The 22,614-nt window shown below is 41.7% G+C and overlaps 1 protein-coding gene across 3 annotated transcripts in view; it reads left to right on the top strand.

Annotated features, from left to right (window-relative positions):
• The window catches only part of pmfbp1 (polyamine modulated factor 1 binding protein 1), a 578,164-nt gene that overhangs the window by 302,979 nt on the left and 252,571 nt on the right, over nucleotides 1-22,614 (top strand). For all 3 annotated transcript variants that reach the window (XM_033035745.1, XM_033035744.1, XM_033035743.1), the window contains one exon: nucleotides 16,759-16,905. In XM_033035745.1, the coding sequence (XP_032891636.1) occupies nucleotides 16,759-16,905 (147 nt within the window). The remainder of the gene's footprint in view (nucleotides 1-16,758; nucleotides 16,906-22,614) is intronic.

Below are 22,614 nucleotides of genomic sequence, written 5' to 3'. Positions count from 1 at the left end.
ATAATTATTTCCACCTTCAATCTTACATCTGTTATTTATCAATAGAGGGACTATTCAGAATGTTACCGAATATATTTATGTTTTCTTTCATCCAGTGTCAGTATCATTATCTAAAGCCACATTCATGATATTATTACCATAGCAGTTTAATTCACATCCTTGGCAGGACACTCCTGCAGGCTTTAAATTGTCTTTAGCCAAACCTTTGAAGTGTTGTTCACATCACTCGTGGGCCAAATATCAATTTTTGTCTATCTGCCAAAATATCATGGTGTGTAGGCTTGATATATTTAGCATGAAGGCCAATTCCTAGACAGTGAAGGAAGGTAAAAAATGCTTAATTGAGAACAGGATTGGTGAAGCTTGTATATATATATATTTATATTTATATGTATATATTTATTTATTTATGTAAATGCTATCCTTTTTCCTTTCTTTCGAAGATTTGGCTTTTATATTCATGTGATGACACACTCTTTTAGTCTTGGATCCAGTTGATTTGGACCAGCAAGAATCTCAGTAATATATGAGGGAAAGGGAAATAGTTTTTTGAACCTTATTTATCGAGGGAATTTCTGGCTTTGAGCTGCACAACATTTGGTAATGGCAGGAAGATGGTGTTTGTAGCATTGGTAAATCTGTGGCTCCTTGAAAAGTTGACACTGACATCTTACTAATGCCACACTGGTTCTGGTACTTGGTGTTAGACCAAATAAAATTCAAAAGTTAAAATGTGTTAGGCACTTCAAAGGGAAATGCAAATATGCAAAAGAAGGAGTGATTTTGTTCATCCTGCCATCTATCATGGATTTAATTTAATGTATTACTTCTCTGGGGGGAAACAAGGGCAAAATCAGATTATTCTCTGTTGCCTGCTCATCAAATATGTGCCATGTGGAACATGAAGTTGGCACAAAACTAAAATGCCAGACATGTGTTGGTAATCGTTTTGTGTCTCAGTTAGCTGCCCTACATTTAGGACTTGATTTGAGCAGGCATCTGATATGTAGTCTGTGAAATAAATGATGATGGGAACAGTAAGTAATGAAATTTGTAAAACATTACCTAAAAGGCCATACCAAAACTAATGTCAGTTCAGAGGAAAAAGAGTCCCAACCCGAAAGGTCACCTCGCTATTTTCTCTAGAGATGCTGCCTGACCCGCCGAGTTGCTCCAGCACTTTGTGTCTATCTTTCTCACTTCAGAGGTGTTGGACTTGTTTTACAGCAGTTGGAATTTAAAAAATATTTTTAATCAACCTTTTGGCGATCTTCCAGATATCTCTCCTTTGATCAGTTGTTGCGGTGAAAGATTTTCTGTTGCATCGAATGAAGAAAGACAGTAATAAAGAAGGAATATCAACAGACCTCCAATTGGTGCAGAAGAGGGAGAAGAACCATATGGTGTGATCACAGGCACTTCTTTATCCTGGTCTTTTCCTGGTTTCGAGGAAGTAGTCATTATGCTTTCATTCAATTCTAGTCCGCAGTACCACTAAATTATTCACTATATATGTTGTTGGGCATCAAGGGTATTGACCATGCGCAGATGGCTCATAATAAACTTGATAGTAAACCAAATAGACAACTTCAGAAACCAAATGTAGTAACTAACCTGATATGGAAGTTGGTGAAAGCCATATCACATTGAAGATTGTGAAATAATTATGTGACAGGAAGTTCCAATCCTTTTGAAATAAACGTGAAATAAAGATGGTCACTGCACAGAGCGATCATGACCGTTGCAATCGTAGGCCCATTGCAATGACACCTATGACTGAATAGCCATTATGTTTTTCTAAGGGGGAAAATGTGCTGCCCAAAATTAAGACCGATTCAATCGGGAGAGAGGGCTCTTGGTCTACGGTTCAGGTCAGCTGACAAGAATAGAGTCAGGCAAAGCCACGATATATTTATGAAAGGAAAATCTCATTTGACAACCTTGCTGAAGTTCTTTGAGATTAGTAAAGTAAATCAGAAGGAAACAGTGAATGTGATGTATTTGGATTTTCAAAAGGCATGCGATTGATGATGAACAAAAAAGCATATGGGGGATGAAAGCTCTTGGGGATAATATACTACAGATAGAGAATTGGTTATTGGACAAAAAGCAAACAATGGGAATAAATCATTATCCTCATATTGGTAGGGCATGATCAGTGGGATACCGCTAGGATTGGTATATCAATAATTTGTTTGAGGGAACCAAATGTTCTCTTTCCAGCTTTGCTGACAGGATGAAACTAGATGGGATTGCGAATAAGGAGGATATAAAGAGGCTTCAAGGAGATATGAACAAGCTGTTTGAGTGCAAGCATATGGCAGATGGACTATTTTGCAGAAAAATATGAGGCATCCGCTCAGGTGCAACTGACAGAAAAGCTAATTATTTGTTAACTGGTCAGAATATGGGTAATGTTGATGAAGGAACTGTGGATGCTGGTTTAAACCAAAGATAGACATGCTGGAGTAAAAATGCTGGAGTAACTCAGCGGGACAGGCAGCATCTCTGGAGAGAAGGAATGGGTGACGTTTCAGGTCGAGACCCTTCCTCAGACTGACTTCAGCATTTGATTGATTGCCATTTGAACTTTTCAGTAGAAACTTGAATTTCTACTACATTACTCATACCAGGAATGAATAGGTTAACCTATGATGAGCGTTTGTCGGCACTGAGTCTGTACTCGTTGGAGTTTAGAAGAAACAGGGGGGACCTTATTGAAACATACAGAATAGTGAAAGGATTGGACAGAGTGGATGTGGAGGGGATGTTACCACTAGTGGGAGAGTCTAGGACCAGAGGTCATAGCCTCAGAATTAAAGGAGAAATGAGGAGAAATTTATTTCATCAGAGGGTGGTGAATCTGTGGAATTCTTTGCAACAGAAGGTAGAACTGCTGCCGAGGTCCAGTGAACCAGGTTCAAAACTCGTACTGTTTCTATGGAGTTTGTGCATTCTCTTGTCACCTGGGTTTTCGCTTTACATCTGGATTCTTCCCACATCCCAAAGGCATGCGGGTTAGTAGGTTCATTGGTTCACAAGTGAATGGCAAAAGCAAAATGAATTGATAGAATGTAGAATAGGATTAGTGTCGAGTAAGTGTAAAACAGGTGTTTGATGGACAACATAGACTCAATAGAGCAAAGGCATTCTTTGCATGTTGTACAACTCACTATCAACTGAGGTGAGAAAAAACTTTTTCACCCAGAGAGTTGTGAATTTATGGAATTCCCTGCCACAGAGGGCAGTGGAGGCCAAGTCACTGGATGGATTTAAGAGAGAGTTAGATAGAGCTCTAGGGGCTAGTGGAGTCAAGGGATATGGGGAGAAGGCAGGCACGGGTTATTGATAGGGGACGATCAGCCATGATCACAATGAATGGCGGTGCTGGCTCGAAGGGCCAAATGGCCTCCTCCTGCACCTATTTTCTATGTTTCTTTGTTTCTATCATTAACAAGCATTACAAATGAACTTTTGTCCATGAAAAAAAAAATTCTAAAAATAATTAATTCAGATCTCTATGTTAATTACCAAATAATTAATTTGGAAACACTTAAATTAGAAGTCACGTTAAGTTTTTATCATCCACAGAGAAGTTTTCCTGTACTAATCATTATACCTATCGAATTATTCTGTTTGATAGTATATCTCATACCTGTCTATACAGTATATAATAGATTCCAGTGCTTTGCCTTTAATTTTTTTTGTGGTTAATAATTGGGTTGGGCTATTTGTTCGTCCAATACACAATATATAAAATATTACTCTACATTAATATCAACTTACATCCCGACACCATTTTTCTGAGCCAATAGTTGCGTAAAAATGTCATTGAATATATAATACATTTTTTCTCCTTCAGTTTCTCAACTGATATCTGACTTCCTTCTCTCTCTCTCTCTCTCTCTCTCTCTCTCTCTCTCTCCTCTCTCTCTCTCTCTCTCTCCATCTCTCTCTCTCTCTCTCTTGCTCACTGCTGCATGGTACTTCCTTCCTTCACAGCACCACCTCCCCTCACTTTCCTTGTCTCTCTACCCAACTTATTCTTGGCACATCTCCCCACACCTCCTTTACTCTCCAGCCATTATAAGCCTCACTGTATATTGGTGCTGAGCAATTTTCCCATCAACTGGCTGAGTTAGAATGCAGGGTAACTGATGAGAACTTCCATCAGTTGTCAGGTACACTGCATTCGCCCAGGCCACCAGGCCATATATCTGCTCCTCGGCTCAATAATTCTTCTTGAGATAGTGAAGATGATTGTGAACGACTGCAGCAGGATCTGGATCGATTGGCCAGGTGATGTTGAAGTTGTATAAGACATTGGTGAGACCGCATTTAGAATATTGTGTTCAGTTCTGGGCACCATGTTATAGGAAAGATATTGTCAAGCTTGAAATGGTTCAGAAAAGATTTACGAGGATGTTGCCAGGACTAGAGGGTGTGAGCTATAGGGAGAGGTTAAGTAGGCTGGGTCTCTATTCCATGGAGCGTAGGAGGATGAGGAGTGATCTTATAGAGGTATACAAAATCATGAGAGGAATAGATCGGGTAGATGCACAGTGTCTTTTAGTAGAAGAATCGAGGACCAGAGGACATAGGTTCAAGGTGAAGGGGAAAAGATTTAATAGGAATCCGAGGGGTAACTTTTTCACACAGAGGGTGTATGCAACAAGCTGCCAGAGGACGTAGTTGAGGCTGGGACTATGCCATTGTTTAAGAAACAGTTGGACAGGTACGTGGATAGGACAGGTTTGGAGGGTTATGGACCAAGCATAGGCAAGTGGGAATAGGGTAGCTTGGCCAATGTGGGTGAGTTGGGCCGAAGGGCCTGTTTCCACACTGTATCACTCTATGACTCTTTGACTCTAACCCTGATTCTGTCCTTGATGTGATTGCTCTTGACTCCAAATACACAAAGTATTTTCACTAGAGCCGTGATTGAATGCAGTATCTCAGCTACACTGGTTTGAATAGGTACAAGTTAACAATGCAGCATGATATTTAGCTTTCCATTTGAGGATGCTATTCAGTTTCTGCGTAATGTTAATTCTAGGTAATTCTGTATAACCACATGATTAGAAAATATCCAATGAGTAGGAAACTTAACAAGGATAACAACTATTGCTAACAAGCCTCAGTTAGATTAAATGCATTATTATCCAAAGAATGAGTTGATGAATGCACAGTTCATTGAAAGTATGTGGCTAATTCATAGCACTCGGTTCTATAACATTATCCATCCTACAATGTTACATGATTATACATTAGTGCAGTTAATGTATTCCAAACCTTGAGCACTTATTGAATGAAGAGTACTGATATTGCCAAAAAATCAGCAGCAAAGCTGGCTCTCTCTCACTCACTCACACTCTCTTTTGCTCACTTCTTCACCACTTTTTCCTTTTTTCTTTTTTTTCTTTTTTATTTCACTTTCCCAGACAATCCGTGCAAGCTCCACTACAGTTGGGGTAGTAAATGCCTGACAAGGCAGGTGGGTGGTTTGTTTGCCAGGTAGTGCACTCCACCTGCAGTTCAAGCTGGACTTCTGCATGCCCCCCCCCCCCCACCCCATTTCCCCCCGGCAACCAATGGACAGGTTTCTCAATGCAATCCAAAAATAATTTTTATTTAAGTTGGGCTGTGATGGCCAGGCATTCCAGTATTGGTGGAGATGTTATATTTTCTCATGGAGGCTTGAAGAACATCCTTGAATCTTTGCCTGCCTCAAACTGCAATGTTTGGGAGAGGTCTGAAATGTGTCTGTTCAAGTGTCTGGTGTTGGATGCACGAACAATGTGGTGCATCCAGTGGAACTGACTGTATATTATTAGGATCATAGATTCATGGGAATAGGCATCAGTTTCCATTCTGTACATCTAAGCTAATCCCATTTGCCTGCATTTGAACCATGTCATTCAAAACCTTTCTGATTCATGTACCTGTAAAAATTTCTTTTTAACATTGACCTGTCTTTTCCAGCTCCTCTGGCAGTTTGTTCCATATACCCATCACCCTCTTCAAGAGTCAAGGATCAAGAGTATTCCATTGTCATTTGCACCAGGAACAGAACAACAAAATCCTTATGTTGCAGCTTTACTTGAATATTAACCATAATAGTTCAAGCAAAATTACATAGTGCAACCTAGAAAAGGTCCATAGCAGTTTGTTGCTGACATGGTGTTGATCCTATAGCTTTGCCTTGGGCCACCTTGATGGTCTTTTGTTGTCAAACCCTTTTAACTGTTTCTAAATGTTGCCTTGATAATTTTAAGACAAATTCAAAATAAATTAAATCATTTTATAAAAGTCAGAAAATAAATGATCGAAGGAGTGATATTTATTTAAGCCATTATATCATATCTATCTATATATTAAAAGTGTAAGTGTGTGTGTGTGTGTGTGTGTGTGTGTGTGTGTGTGTGTGTGTGTGTGTGTGTGTGTGTGTGTGTGTGTGTGTGTGTGTGTGTGTTTCGATTTTCAGATATTTTTTCAGATTTGATTTTTGGCCTTTGATTCCTTGGTCCGCCGAAGCCACTCGCTGAAACTCCGTGATTTTTTCCATTTCACTAGCGATTTCACTTTTACATTCGCTCATCCACTCCTCATTAAATTTAGTCATTTTTTTGTACACATTTTTAATAAATCCTTCCCCCCCACTCACTCATTTTTTTGCATCACGCTGGCCACCTTCTCATCGCGTGCCCCGCGCGACCATAACGGCTGCTGCCGCCCGGCTCTCCTCCACTTCCCCCCCTCCCCCCCCGGCCCGGTTCTGTCACCCTGGCGGAAGGCACAGATCGGCTCTTTCCCCGCTGCTTTTCGTCGTCATCGCTGGCGGCCCGCACGCTTGCACTGTCCGAAAATCCCGCGCGTCAACGGCCTGTCGGCCCGCAGGCTCATTGACGTCGTACGCAGCGTCTTCACATCGTACGCAGCATCTTGACGGCGTACGCCTGGCCCACAGGCTCACTCAGCATCACGTACGCCCGCCCACTCCACCCTCCCCGTACTCGGGGTCTGAAACGCCGAGGATGCGAGGCCATGGAGCTGAGGCCGACGGCTGCTGGGTGGCCCTACCCCTCTCCTCCCTCTATTCTTAATATAATATCAATGGGGGTGGTTAGTGTGTGTGTGTGAGAGGTTGGTTAGTGTGTGTGTGACGTCTCAGGCCTTCCCCTCCCCTCGCAACCGTGCGTTGCGGGAACTAGTGGGTGATATAAAGATGAGACCCTGGGCAGAAGCTGCCGAGTTAAATGGCAGAGTAATGTCAAATATGCAGCCATCTGACCACCAGTTTTTCTATGATATAAGGTGACCCACAAAGATCACCTCAAAGCACTTCTCTACAGAATACCATTTGAAGGCAACTTTATTTAAGGCCATTAAAGTTAATAGACAAAATGGCAGCCAGGAAAATGGAGTGTATCTCAATCTTTGGAATAAAGGTAATGTCATTGAAATGGGTGAAAATAATTGCCTGAGTAATGTATTGCTGATGTTGTGAAGAACAAGTAATGTTGTGTAGACAGGCCCAGTGGGCCAGGTTCAGCAGGCCAATATATATAAATAAAGGGGAGAATAAAGGCAAGTAAAAATGACCAGTCCTTTCCAAGCAGAAAGAAAAGAGAAAGTAACCAAAAAAATATCTCTGGAATACATGAATAGGTGCCAGTTTGGGTCGGGACCCTTCTTTGATTCGTTGTAGTGGTGGTAGAAAGCAGGAAAAGAAGTGGGGGTGGGACACAAGACCTAGCAAGTGATCGGCGGATACAGATGAGGAGGGTTTTCATTCTCCAAATTAGGTAGCAACCTACCCCTGCCCTCCCCAACCCCCGCTTTTTCAACCTCTCTTTTCTGTGCCATTCCCGGATGCAAACCCATGTCTCCCACGGTCCCGCTCCTTTTCCACTTCCACCTATATTTCTTCCTCTGGCTTTACATTTCACTCCTCATTTTGCCCTATCTTACAGCCATGGTATTTTTTTTCATCTCTGGCCAATCTATCACTTTCCAGGGTAGACACAAAATGCTGGAGTAACTTAGCGGGACAGGCAGCATCTCTGGAGAGAAGGAATGTGTGTCGTATCGGGTTGAGACCCTTCTTCAGACTGAGGCCTTGTCTCGCCGTCATCTCATTTACAGCTTTCTTCCCCCTACTACAATTAGTCTGAAGAAGGGTCCCAACCCGAAATGGTGCCTATCTATATCTTCCAGAGATGGTGCCAGACCCGCTGAGTTGCTCCAATACTTTGTGTCTTTTTTTTGTAAACCAGCACCTGCAATTCCTTGTTTCAGAAAGAACTGCAGATGCTGGAAAAATTCCTTGTTTCAGCAAGTTATCAAAAGTTAGAAAAGATAAGCTGGTGGGCACAGCATTAATGGTGATTAATGAGTGGGCACAGCATTAATGGTGATAGAGTTCTCTCACTGTATGTGCAACCAACCATGTGTACACTTTGAGACTCGGCCACTATGTCCGAAACCACACTAGAATAAACAGCATGATCCAAGGACAGGATCTCTGGGCAGCAAAGATCTGCCCCATTACGATCTATCATTTATTTTAGCTAATCGTGAATATCGCCATGGGTGGTTCACGCACTGTCTGAATATCTGTGGGAGGCTACCAGCTTTAAATTCCTCGAGTAAACATGGTAATATTGTTTGTCTTTGTCATGCAGCAATATCAGATTACCACATCAAAGAAAGTGACCTCCACATCAAAGAAAGTGACCTCCACAGTTATATGAGAAACATTTTGAGATGGAAATTTGCTGTATGGTATATATAAAATGATAATGGATACCTGTAAGCAAATTTAAGAATGTAATCTAATCTTGCAGCTGCTGATGTCATCTGAACCCTGTGATTGGATTATTGTTTTACAATTTCCATATTTCTCTGTTTATCCTGTTTAACAAAATAACTGTTGGGTCTCCGATTTTAGTGTTGAAATTCCATAGTGTTTACAACAGTCCCTCACAGCTTTTCAGGAGGGATTCTAATTTCCCCCAGAAGTAGGAGATAGAAAGAAATCATGCAGAAATGTAACATTCTAACATAAAGAATCACATATCGCTGGATAAATAAAGAACTATTTTACTTTGAATCAATGCTTTAAATTAATGTATTGCCTACTCAATTTTGATATGTTCTAAGATATACAGGGGTAACTAATGAAGCCTGGGTGAATTGTCACAAGTCTTTTCAAATGCACAGTATTAGAACAACGTTTAAAAACTAAATGTCTCAGGAATGCAGTATGCATTTCAGGAAATATGTCGTTGTAAACCAACAAATTTTATTTGAAAGATGCGCACCTTAAAAGTGTATAAATAATGGCAAATTCTTTCTGCATAATAAATGTCTTGTAAATTGCCTAACTTGAATATTACATCAAAATTGAAATTGGGGCACAATAATGTCTTGCAGCTATTTAGGTTAACTGATGGCATTCTATGGGTTTTTAATAATTCTTTTATGTTCCCAGTGCATGTGACTATATGCAGTCAGCTTCTCTATTCAATCACCATAGCAACTGCCATTTCTTTGAAGTATGGTTAATTCCAGATTTGCTTCAATAATTGGCCATAAAATTTCTTGAAAAGAGTATGTGAACCGCATACAGACCAGCTTTTAGAAATTGAAGATATTCTACTATAAATGGAATAAAAAATTATAAATGTTTTTGTCTGTCGAAGCTTTCAAATTTATACTGTCTGTGTGCACTTGGCAGCAAAGTCTGTTAACCCTTGCCCATCCAGAAGACAGCTAGGATGGACTGGAAGTTAATTTATTTTTTTGCTTATCTTGAGATTGAAGCCTGCAGGTTCATAAATTACATTGCTCAATTATGCAGCACAAAAGTGGTATTCAGGTTAACATAGTAAGGTTTAGGAATTAATTGTGGATGTTGGTTTAAACCAAAGATAGACACAAAAAACTGGAGTAATTCAGCGGGTCAGGCAGCATCTCTGGAGAAAAGGAATAGGTGCTGTTTTGGGTCGAGACTCGTCTTCAGATTGAGTGCCAGGGGTAAGTGAAATTAGAGATATAGACAATGGTATAGAGAGATGTCGAGCAAATGAATGAAAGATATGCAAAAGTAATGGTCCATATCCCTCTGCTCAATAACATTTCTTAATGCCTGACCATTTGCTATATATATAACCTAGCCCCATATGACTTCCTAAAATACATTGACTTGCATTTGTCAGTATTAAATTCCATCTGCCAATAATGCGCCCAATATTCCATCTGATCTGTTTGCTGCTGTGGCCTATAGAACATTCTCTGCTCTCCACAACACCATCTACTTTTGGGGCATCTGCAGACTTACTAATCATACATCCTAACATTCATTAGATAATCCTTCATGAAGAGTAAAGGAGGTGTGGGGAGGTGTGCCTAAAGTCATTAACATAACATCCAAGCAACAAGGGTTCCAACATTAGTTGTTGTTCTTTCTGCTAAAGTGAGAGTTCCTTACCTTCATTCAAGCCTCAAAATCAACTCTTTCTCTTGACCTTCCAAAGAAGGCAATCACAGCCTTGTCATTCTCTTCATAGCAATAATTCTCCAGCCCTGGCAACACCATTAATACATTTCTCTGCACCCTCTCTAGTGTAATCACATTGAATTGAATTGAACAAATGTTATTAGCCAAGTATGTATACATACAAGGAATTTACCTTGGTGCTTTGCTCGCAAGTAACAACATGATATACAGTAGACAATTCAAAATAAAACTTTACAATTTAAACTTGTAAAGAATGAAATAAAATACCAGAGCAAAAGGAGGCTACAGACTTTTGGCTGTTGAGTAGAGCTGGTGCTTGTGGATAAAAGCTGTTTTTATGTCTGACTGTGGCGGCTTTGACAGTCCGTAGTCGCCTTCCAGAGGGAAGTGCTTCAAAGAGTTTGTGGCCAGGGTGAGAGGGGTCAGAGATGATCTTACCCGCTCTCTTCCTGACCCTTGCAGTGTAGAGTTAATCGATGGGAGGAAGGTTGGAGCCAACAACCTTCCCGGCTGATCGAACAATGCGCTGCAGCCTCCGGATGTCGTGCTTGGTGGCTGAGCCAAACCAGACCATGATGGAGAAGGTGAGGACAGACTCTATGATGGCAGTATAAAACTGGACCATCATTGCCTGTGGCAGATTCTGTTTCCTCAGCTGCCGCAGGAAGTACATCCTCTGTTGGGCCTTTTTGACTGTGGAGTTGATGGTGGCATCCCATTTAAAGTCCCTGGAGATGATGGTTCCAAGGAACTTAAATGATTCCACAAATGTGACTGTGGTATTGTTGATGGTGAGTGGGGGGAGGGGAGGGGGAGCTCTCCTAAAGTCTACAATCAATTCCACGTTTTAAGAGCATTGAGGTTGTTGCGATGGCACCAGGACGCCAGCTGTGTCACTTCCTGTCTGTAGGCAGATTCCTCCCAGTCCTGGATCAATCCAATCAGGGTTGTGTCGTCAGCAAACCTGAGAAGCTTGACAGAGGAGTCTGTGGAGGTGCAGTCGTTGGTGTAGAGAGAGTACAGGAGAGGGGAGAGTACGCAGTCTTGCGGTGCTCCTGTGCTGAGGGTCTGCGGGTCCAAGATGTGCTTTCCCAGCCTCATATGCTGCTTCCTGTCTGTCAGGAAGTTGGTGATCTACTGACAAGGGGTTCAGGCACAGTCAACTGGGAGAGTTTGGAGTGTAGTAGCTCTGGCACAATAGTGTTGAATGCAGAGCTAAAATCCACACCAAAAAATCCTTGCATTGGTCCCCTGGCGGTCTAGGTGTTGGAGGATGAAGTGCAGGCCTAGGTTGACTACGTCATCCACTGATCTATTTGCCCGGTATGCAAACTGCAGGGGGTCCAGCAGGGGGTTTGTGATATTTTTTCAGGTGGGCCAGCACGTCTTTCAAGGGTCTTCATGATTACAGAGATCAGTGCAACAGGCCTGTAGTCATTAAGACCAGTAATCCTTGGCTTATTGGGTATGGGAACAATAGTGAAGACTTTGAAGCAGGCATTGACAGTGCAGGTTTGCAGGGACCGATTGAAAATGTCTGTGTGGACTGGTGCCAGTTGTTCGGCACAGATCTTGAGGGTAGAGCGGTCCTGGGATCTCCAGTCCTGGATATTTCTGGCATTTCTGTCTCCTGAATAACGTTTCCACCTCCTCAATTGCTATTGTTAATGATGGAGAAGTGGCCAGACTGATGTTGGGCAGCAAGGAGGGGGTGGGTAGTGGACGAGGGCCCAGTCTTTGCAGACTGGAGTCAGGCTGTAAGTAGGTGTGAAGTGGTGATTGGGGAGGAGGGGGTGGGGGAGGGAGGGAGGGGGTACCTGGATTATGTTCCTCTAGCATGGGTCAGAACTGTGTCTAACACTCTAGCTGTAGCCTAACAATCTGGGAATTCAAATTTTCTACGTAAAGTTTGATTTCTGGGAAAAAGTTAATTTTTATATATATACTAGACCAAGTGCAGACCCGTTAGGTCTGCTCCCCCAACGCACCCGTTCCCTACCTCTAGCCCCCACTGGAGGCGCTGTTCTCCAACTCAAGCCGTTCCTAAACGTTAGATTCCAGCACTCCCCTTGCCTCCCTCAGCAGTGCTATTTAAAAAAAATTTCCAATTGCACTTCCCCTGCGTGGTGCAATAGCAATTCGCCATCCCCGTTAGTCTATCCATTGTGACGTCATCAGTTCAAGCTGCCATTGTGACTTCATCATTTGAAGCTGGTCGGTTTGAAATTCAAAGACGTCATCATTTGAAGCTGATCGGTTTGAAATTATGCAGTAATTATGCAGTAATAAGTTATAATAAGTAATAAAATGCTCAGTGAAAGTGATCTCTGCCTCAAGGGCAAAAATGTGAATCAGAATATGTAAAAATCTATTGAAAGTTGGCATTTTTAAAGCTTTAATCGCGAATAACGTCAAATATAGGATGAAATCTTTACTAATGGCCCTGTCTCACTGTACGAGTTAATTCAAGTGCTTTCCCGAGTTTAAAAAAAAATCAAACTCGTGATAAGCACGTAGAATGAACATAGCGGGTACGTCGGAGCTCGGGACGTATCTTAGCGGCTCGTAACGCTAACGGCAGGTACTCGGGAAGACTCGCTAACGGCAGATAAGCTCGGGAAGACTCGTGAAGATTTTTCAACATGTTACTTATGAGCGGCCATTACCGTAAATCTCCGAGTTCGAATCAGGGCAAACTGGGGGAGAACTCTTGAATGAACTCGTACAGTGGGACAGGGCTTTAATGCTTTTCACTGCTCGCTGAGCCATTGTGATGTCATCATTTGAAGCTGGTGGTTTTAATTTCAAAGTGTTTTGACCTAATCAGTAATTAGTCGAGAATAAGTCGAGAAATAAAGCATGAAATGTTCAAATAAGGTTATCCCGGCCTCGACAGGTAAATTGTCATCCGGAATATATAAAAATGCAATCGTTACCACGTAGTGTTTTCGCGAAGATGTAAAGGGGCTGTCCCACTGTGGCGACCTAATCCGCGAGTTAAGAAGAGTGCTTTCGACCTTCAAGCTCGAGGGCACTCGCCTGGAAAACCTTGAGCTGGAGTGACCGTCCGCGTTGAAACCGCAGACTGGATCGACCACACACACACACCCACACGCACCCACGCGCGCGCGCACACACACACACACAAACACACACACACACACACACACACAGACCCACACACACACACACACACACACCAACACACACACAAAAGCGGGGGAGCGATGTCTGAAATTTACACTCGCGATGAAGAGGAAGATAAAAGGCTGCCACAGTGTACGGTAAGTCCTTTAGAGAGCGCAGAGGGGGGGGGGGGGAAGGAGAAGGAGTGGAGACACTTTGAAGAAGTATAATAAAATATAAGTATAAAGTATAATAAAAATGACCTCCTAGGACCTCGTGTTGACCATGCTACGAGTTTGAGTCAAGGGCAAACTCGTCTAAACTCGCAGATTTGGTCGCCGCAGTGGGACAGCCCCTTAAAGATAACCACATATGCACACACATATACACACTAACAAAATCAGAGTTTTAATAAGTATATGATGGATTTTTTTCTAAAATCTTTAACAGTAATCAAAACATTGTTGAATTATTATAAAAACCCATCTCGTTCACGGTTGTTCTTTAGAAAGGAAAGATGCAGTCCTTACTCGGTGCAGCCATGACTCCAGATAAACCAATATGGTTTACTCATAACTGCTGTCACTAACACGATATCCATGTGCTGTTAACAAAGTTTTAAAAACTTGTTCTGGCCTTGCTCTAATATTCTACACCTTGGCCTTTAATGGCAAGCATCCCGTTAGCACTAAATTATCGACATCCTGGGATTTCATGAAGCTGTAAGCACACATTCAAAGATACATCTGTTTTTTGAAATTTGTTTCACTTTCAGAATTTGACAATTAACTTATGGATGTGGACCGTCAGTCCCTAAGATAAGTCCCTCACATCTGTAGCAAGTCAGTTGGACATGTAGGGAGCGTGGCAGGTCCTGCATTTTTGGGGGCCCGTCAGTACAAAGGCACGAGTAAAGCAGATAAAGGGTTGGTAGTAGTTATACATTTGGGAGAATGAAAACCCTCCAGTAGGTAAATGTAAAATTGTCCCTAATGTGTTTTTATTTACAGTGCAAAGTCTTCAAATACAGTGGCTGATAGTCAATCTTTTTGGCCTAAGGCCACTGATTTGTTCACATAGGCTACAATACATTTAGGAGTTGGGAGAATTTTGCTATTGATCAAATGCTAAAAATCTACTTCTCTATCTAAACTCTTATCGATTACCTCCTTGGGGAAGTGTTATAAAGGATTGAATAAATTGAAATTTGATATCCAACATGCTTCTGTTACTTTCACCTCTTTGGAAAAAAAACTATAAAAGTGTGACTGAACACTATTTGGTCATTAGCCCTGCTGAGAAATGTAACATGATTTTTCAGACATTAACACAGAAAAAAATAGTAATATATGCTGTGGTTCACTATTAATAGATTGTAATCTTAATGGATCATTCCGGATATGTTGAAAATAGCATGAAAGGCACTTCTTGATTAAAAAAATATATGTAATCAATGTGAAACACAGATAAGTACGATTAAGATCTTGTTAATTTAAAAATAATGGGACGCATGAAATATTATACTCAATAGTTAATTTTTTTTGTTAAATATATTAATGTGTAAACAATGAAAATATATTGAAAATCTGTTTTTCACAAGAGAGCATTCATGTCATTATCAATGTGAATTCATGTGGGATGAAAAGATAACTGATTCCACATGGTTCATTCGAACACAGGTTAATTGTTTGCACACTTAAAGTGAATCCATCTGACAAGAATGGGGAGGATTTGCAATGCAATCTACTTCAGATCATTAATACTGACTTTATTCTGGGTGGGGAATGGCCTTGAGTAGTTGGTCTTTAATTAAAAACACCGTCGCGTCATAGGCAACATTTTATCCTCAGGTAAAGGCGGGTGGACACGAGATTGCAAATCTGGCTTCCTAACTGAGCACTGTATGAGTAGGAAGGAACTGCAGATGCTGGTTTAAACTGCAGATAGACACAAAACGCCGGAGTAACTCAGCAGGACAGGCAGCATCTCTGAATAGAAGGAATGGGTTCCTTCTCCCATTTCTTCTCTCCAGAGATGCTGCTTGTCCCGTTGAGTTACTCCAGCATTTTGTGTCTATGAGCACTGTATGAGTTGTTCTTCCCTCCCCCAGAAGGAAAGCCTGTCTTCTGCCTTGGCTTTCTGCTCCCCGATGACACTGCATTGCTCTCTCTCTCTCTTGATCTCCACTCTCTTTCATACATACACACAAAAGCTCATACATGTTCACTTATCAAATATATGTGCATTGCATAGTTGATTTTCCGGGGCAGTTCATTGAAATGGTTTTACAATCTGCTACCCACTATGGCAAATATATGCATATAGTACGCCCAACTAAATAACATGCATTTATTTGGGCGTACTCATTATATATGACTGAGATCGAACATGACTGCATCTTCCCAATAGAAAGCAATTGAAACTTTCATTTTAGATCTTTGGATAAGGAGAGAGTGTGTGGGCCAGCAAGATGACCGTGAGTCTTAATCTGGCTTGTAAACATGATGCCTGGGTCATTTAACCACTCTATCTCAATATGGAAGCTGGTGTAGATGATTAGAATCTGAAGGTGGATTGGTCCAGGAGGGTTCCATTGGGGAGCTGTGGTAAGTTTGGAGCCAAGCAGCAAGTGGTCACAGGGAGCCAGGAGCAGGAGAGAGCTTACGTTTCTTTGTGGAGAACAGAGCAGCATTCCTGCTAGTCCTAGCCTAAAAAGAGTCTTTAAAGAAATAAACATTACTCATCTATCTGTTCAATATTCCTGGCAAGGCCGCCACCAGGCATGTGAGTACCGTCATGAGGCATGAGCCTTGTGCTCAAGTCTGAAACATGAACTTAGAGCAGAACACAGGTGTCATAGATCTGGTAATGAGGAATTTGCTTTGATTTCACCTCAGGGATTAAAAAGAGAATTTTCTGGGGCGGCACTCGTTGCTGTGCTTGATAAAAATAAACAGATCAGTGAAATATTCATTATATTCTTCTCTAGGTAAGGCTTTCTCTTTTATTCTGATAATTCAAAGATCTATGTAAAGATTTGTACTTATAAATTTATAACTGGTGTACAAAGATGTGAGTATTGATAATCATTCGATATTGTAACATTGCAGGTTGCAACAAAGGCAGAACAACTACAAATAATTAACAGAGCATGTGAAGACTTGAAAGTGACTGCTGCACAGTATGAAGGGACAATTCATGAACTGGAGTCAAAATTCCACCATGGACAGAGTAATCAGGACCAGGCTAGAGATAAGGTATAATGGAACTATTTTATGTTTTCAGCGCACATAACAACATTCTTTCAAGCCACAAGATCAGTAACTTTAAAAAGAGCTGGTCAATAAAATGTATTGAATTCAATTTATTGATCAATATTCATGCTACAAATCATATGGCTAGCACAATTTTCCTTCGCTCCACAGATGCTGCCTCACCCGCTGGGTTTCTCCAGCATTTTTGTCTACCTTGGCTAGCACAAAACACAACTGCACTCACTATAAAAGGAATGTACAATGTAACATGTGTTTTTAGATTATAAGGCATTAACCTCTAAGTCAAACTACTGGAGGCATTTGGGTTCCCTATCAGATGAAATGGCACCAATATAATTAAATAATTACTAGTACGTCCCTTTAATTTTCTTTCCAACTAAGATGACAAAATAAGTGCTTTGTCATTTTCACCCTCATAATGTTTACCTAGTCACAGTCACAACAGTCACAGATAATTCATTTCTACTAAAATCGAAAAACACAACACGAAAAATGCTCAAACATGTTCCACTTTGATCCAATAAATTATTTTTGAAAGAAAAAGAAATGAAACACTCATATTTCAATCTTGCGTTCATGCATGCAGATTGACCAAGGTGCCATTAGCCAAAATACTTTCTTTCCTCATTTGTGAAACTGTTTGATGAAGTGAAATAGGAAGCAGAACAGCAAATGTCATTGTCTGATCAGGATGCTTATGTCTAAATAATTATTTCCTGCAGAATTTAATGTAATAGTTCTACCTTATTAATTCATCAATCAAAACATTCAGCTTCTAAGTAAATTAAACTGCTCTAAATGAGATCAGTGTATGATTATGTGTTTGGAATCTGGCAGAACAGTAACTTCATAATTGTCATTATTGAAATGCAGCAAAAAATTAATGACAATGAAATACGTTTAGTTTACTTTAGGGGTACAGAGAGGAAACAAGCCCTTCGACCCACAGAGACCACGATCACCCACACACACTAGTTCCATCCTACACACTAGGGGCAACTTACAGAAACCAATTAACTTACAAACTTGCAAATCTTTGGAATGTGGGTGAAAACCGGAGCACCCGGAGAAAACCCACGTGGTCACAGCGAGAACATGCAAACACCGTGCAGACAGCTCCTGTAGACAGGATCAAACCTGGGTCTCTGGCACTGTAAGGCAGCAACTCTACCACTGTCCCGCCCTGATCATGTTTAGTATGGATTATTAATGTAGTGCATTATTAATTACTTAAACATTGTGGTGGAAATCTATTAGTAGAAACAATCTTCATTTGTTGGATAATATTTTCTTATTTATCATTACTGAATTTCCTAATTTTGGTGGATGACATGTACTGGCAACAAAAATATATCCAAATACAGCCCTACCATGTAAATTAATGCCAAAATCATTCATATCTCAATATAATTTCTCCTGAACTTCATTGAATATAGATCAGATTTATTCATAGTGCAAATGACTCATGACAGGAATCAACCCGTTAATTTACAATTTGTCTCCAAATGGAACGTAAATCCGCAGGTGTGGAGACTAACATTTAACATTGTGAGGCTCCCTTCCTTCTAACTAGCTCGCGCCTCTTCCTGTCGGCTATCGCTTTGTCCGCTTCCCACTTCCAAAGTGGAGTGGGTCGGTGACTCCGGGGGAGGAGATGGAGGTAGCTGTGGAGGGGGGAGAGACTAAGTGGACAAAGTGACGGGAAAAGGAGGTGGCCATGGAGGGGAGGGGGAGGGGGTAGAGGACAAAATGACGGGCTGACACAAGAGAAGCGGCAACTGGTGAGAAACGAGGGACCCTCACTATGACCGAGCGTGTCCTGTTGTTGGCAGCAGCCTAAACAAAGCGTGTCCCCAGGGGTTAAAACGTATGTACTAACAACAACCCCGTCAACCGGACTGTGCAGTGGGCTCACTGGTGCACCTTGCATGCCGGGGGTGGCTCGGAAGCTGGGGCTGGATAGCCGGTGTGAGCCAGGGTGGTATCGGCAGGTCTGTCTGCTATAACTGAAATCTGTTATAAAGGGGTCCCTTAAAACGTGGGTTTACAGGTTCTCAGTACACGCGACAATAATAAACCAATACCAATACTAATCATAGGCATCCATACTTAAACTGCTTCCAGTTCTTCTTAATAAATTTACACTTCAATATCAAAATGTTTTTATATAGCACTAATTCTGCACTCTTCCTTTTTGTCTATTCTTTCAGCATCAAAATCTATGTACCTTTCAATTCACAAACTTGGTCCTTATTCAGCCAAGTCACTGTATTTCTAACAAGTCTTTATTTCTAACTGCCAGTGTGACATCAACCGTCTCAACTTTTCCACTTCCCTTACCTACTCCAACCTCACCCCGTCTGCATGTACAGCCCACTGCTCACTGCACCAACCCTGACATTATAATCAAACCCGCCGACAAGGGAGGTGCCGTGGTAGTCTGGCGTGCTGACTTCTACCGGGCTGAGGCCAGGCGCCAACTCTCAGACACCTCCTCCTACTTATTCTTGGACCATGATCCCACAGATGAGCACCAGGCCTTAATCTCAAGCACCTTTACTGATTTCATCACAATGTCTTCCACAACCTCCCTTATCGTTTCCCAGCCCCGCACAGCCCGTTTTCACCTTCTCCCTAAAATCCACAAACACAATTGTCCTGGCAGACCCATTGTTTCTGCCTGCTCCCGTCCAACGGAAATGATTTCCATGTACCTCGACTCCATCCTATCCGCCCCTGGTACAATCTCTCCCGACCTATGTTCAAGATACCTCACATGCCCTTTGTCCACTTTCCGAGCCCCCACTCCCTCATCTTTACTATGGACATTCAGTCACACTACCTCCATCCCCCACCAGGAAGGCCTTAAAGCCCTCCGTTTCTTCCTCCGCAACTCCCTGGTTAACTCATCCCTTCCCACCCAAAACCATCCCCTCCCCAGGTATCTTCCTCTGCAACCACAGAAGATGCAACCCGTGTCGTTATACCTCCTCCCTCGACTCTGTCCAGGGACCTCGACAGTCCTTTCATGTTAGGCGGAGGTTCACTTGCACCTCCTCCAACCTCATCTACTGATTCCGTTGTTCAAGATGTGGACTCTTATACACCGGCGAGACCAAACGCAGACTGGGCGATCGTTTCGTGGAACACCTTCACTCAGCCCGCGTGAATCAACCTGATCTCCCGGTTGTTGGACACTTTAATTCTCTTTCCCATTCCTACACAGACCTTTCTGTCCTCGGTCTTCTCCATTGTCAGAGTGAGTCTAATCGCAATTGGAGGAACAGCATCTTATATTTCGCTTAGGCAGCTTACAGCCCAGGGTATGAATATTGATTCTCTCACTTCAGGTAGCCCCAGCATTTCAGTACCTCAGTATTTCATACACCTCAGTACCTTGCCATATGGGCTAGACTTCATGTAATCACTAGAAATTTATGATATCAGAAACCCACCATGCCTTTGCCAGTCAAAAAAAGTCACCAGCCTAATCTCACCTTTCAACACCAGGTCTATAGCACTGCAGATCACAGCTCTTCAAGTACACATCAAAGTAATAACGAAATGCAATGAAGATTTCTGCCTCATACAGTGAAATCCAGACTACTTCCACCCTCTGGGTAAAAATACATCTTTTCAAATCCTAATCTTTCAACCGAATTAAATCTATGGACACTTGTTTTTTGACCCCTCTGCAGAGGGAAATCGTTCTTTCCTACGTTTCTATCTGGGACATTTTTGATTTTAAATATATCAACTAAGTTTCCTCTCAGCAGTTTCTATCCAGGAACCCAACCCTGCATTTTCCTTTTTTTTCATGGCTCATGGCCAACATTAATCTTTATTAATCTCCTGAGTCATGGAGAGATATACAGCCCTTAAGCCTAACTTGTTCATGCAACTACGTTGGCATTGTGGGCTTGTCCCATTTGCTTATGTTTGTCCCATTTCCCCGAAGCCCTTCCTATCCATATATTTGTCCAAATGTCTTTTCAAAGTCGTGATTCTATCCACTTCTATAACTTTCTCTGGCAAATCATTCCAAGTACAGGTTACCCTCTGAATGAAAAGCTTACCCCTCAGGTCCCTCTTAAATCTCTCCCCTCCAGCCTTAAGCCTATGCCGTCTTGTTTTAGAATCCTTTACCATGGTAAAAGGAACATTTAAGGTTCCTTTATCCATGCCCCTGATGATCCTGTAGACTTCAATAAAAGTCTCTCCTCAATCTTCTACGCTACAACCATCTTTTTGTGTCATCGGCAAATTTCCATATCACACCCCCTTTAAATTTATAACTTTCTCTTTTTCTTGAACCCTTCTTGTTTTAAGTCCTATCTGTAGCTCTAATTATCCAATTTGTCTGGATATTCGTTCTGGAGTCTGTCCCAAATGAATAGCTCTCCCTTTTGCCAAACTCATGCCTGTGTCCTATGAACTGGTACTGCTTTAGTTTAGTTTAGTTTAGTTTAGAGATACAGCGCGGAAATACTGTAGGCCCTTTGGCCCACCGTGTCTGTACCTATCAGCGATCTCCGCACATTAACACTATCCTACACACACTAGGAACAATGTACACATACACCAAGCTAATTAACCTACAAATTTGTACATCCAATTGAATGTGGGAGGAAACCGAAGATTTTGGAGAAAACTCATGCAGTCACGGGAAGAACATACGAACTCCGCACGGACAACACCTATAGTCGGGATCGAACCCGGGTCTGCGGCGCTGCAAGCGCTGTAAGGCAGCAACTCTACCGCTGCACCACCGTGCTACTTTGTAGAGTAGGGAATTGGTGTCCCTGGTAAATATCACTTGATGTGTTACTCAGTGGCAACATCAAATTGTATTTTGCTTCAGAAATTAATTTCATTGACATCAACCTCTTAATCTGACAAATGATTACCCCAACCAAGTGGCATTCCCTTAGTTATGCATTTAGGTGTTAGCCTGGATTATGTATTTGTATGTCATATACATATCCTCCCGCCGAGGCAAATGACAATTGCTTTATCAAGTATTACAGACTCATGCAGCACAGAAAGAAGCCCTTCGGCCCACCATGTACATTCCAACCATCAAGTGCCCATCTATATTGTTCCCATTGATCAGAACCTGATCCATTGCCTTTATGCCTGGCAATTCAAGTGTTTTCTTCTGATGTTTTTTAAGTGTGCAAGTACCTGCCTACACCACCTCCTCATGCAGTGCATTTCAAATAGCAACCATCTCTGGGTGAAAATATTTCTCTGATCCCCTCTAAAAGTTCTCCTGTTCCCCTTAAACATATGCCCTGTCCCCTCTCATTGTGGATGCCTCTATTATGGAGAAAAAATTTTCACTATCCACCTTAACTACGTCGGTCTCTCATAATTTTGGTGGTTGCCACCAGTCCGAGCAACACAACTCCAGCCTACCCAGCCTCTACTTACAACAGAAATGATACATTACTATCAACACCCTGGTAAATTTCCTCTACACTGTCTTCAGTGCAAGCATGTTGTTAAATAAAATTACATGTTCTTGTTAGTTTAGTAATATGCAAACATTTCAGGTCATTACCATTGGTTTAAATTATTCAATAATGAAATACATGTTGCTGTACTGAGTTGTACTGTTTGCAGTGTATTGTTTATGTTTTACTAAATCGCAGGACTAACATTACAAATGGTATGATTAATATTTCCTTA

This window comes from Amblyraja radiata, chromosome 17 (assembly GCF_010909765.2).
Source record: "Amblyraja radiata isolate CabotCenter1 chromosome 17, sAmbRad1.1.pri, whole genome shotgun sequence".
In the NCBI taxonomy this organism is placed as follows: Eukaryota; Metazoa; Chordata; class Chondrichthyes; order Rajiformes; family Rajidae; genus Amblyraja; species Amblyraja radiata.
The sequence above is the reverse complement of the archived record's forward strand: the minus strand, read 5'-3'. Positions and strand labels throughout refer to the sequence as shown.